The sequence below is a fragment of the Carlito syrichta genome, unplaced genomic scaffold (assembly GCF_000164805.1).
Source record: "Carlito syrichta isolate Samal-C Ts95f unplaced genomic scaffold, Tarsius_syrichta-2.0.1 Scaffold312140, whole genome shotgun sequence".
NCBI lineage: Eukaryota > Metazoa > Chordata > Mammalia > Primates > Tarsiidae > Carlito > Carlito syrichta.
This window is the reverse complement of record NW_007256236.1, coordinates 153,973-154,290: the sequence shown is the minus strand read 5'-3', so window position 1 is coordinate 154,290 and position 318 is coordinate 153,973. Positions and strand designations below refer to the sequence as shown.

The 318-nt window shown below is 74.8% G+C and overlaps 1 protein-coding gene across 2 annotated transcripts in view; it reads right to left on the bottom strand.

Annotated features, from left to right (window-relative positions):
- RNF157 (ring finger protein 157) overlaps positions 1-318 on the bottom strand; it is a 102,839-nt gene extending 102,521 nt beyond the window's left edge. For both annotated transcript variants that reach the window (XM_021718371.1, XM_008069607.2), the window contains exon 1: positions 224-318. In XM_021718371.1, the coding sequence (XP_021574046.1) occupies positions 224-311 (88 nt within the window). In that variant the 5' untranslated portion in view covers positions 312-318. The remainder of the gene's footprint in view (positions 1-223) is intronic.

Below are 318 nucleotides of genomic sequence, written 5' to 3'. Positions count from 1 at the left end.
CGGAACCCGCCACGCAGCCACAGCAGCCCCCGGCGCTAATTCGCCGGAGGTGGGGGCACCTCGGCATCCTCGAAGACCTTCCGCGCTCTGGGGCCGCCCCGGAGCGACCGCGGCCGCCCGGTCCCCGAGGACTCGCGGAGGCCCCGCTCCGGAGCATCCCGACCCAAGCTCCCACTTCTCCTCCTCCCCCTCCTCCCAGCCGCGGCGCCCGCCCGGCCCTCACCGGACTTGGGCGGGTAGCGGTACACGGAATTGGACGGGATGTCCACCTCCTCCACGCCCGCGTGCTGCCGGCTCGTCAGGGCCCCCATGGCCGCT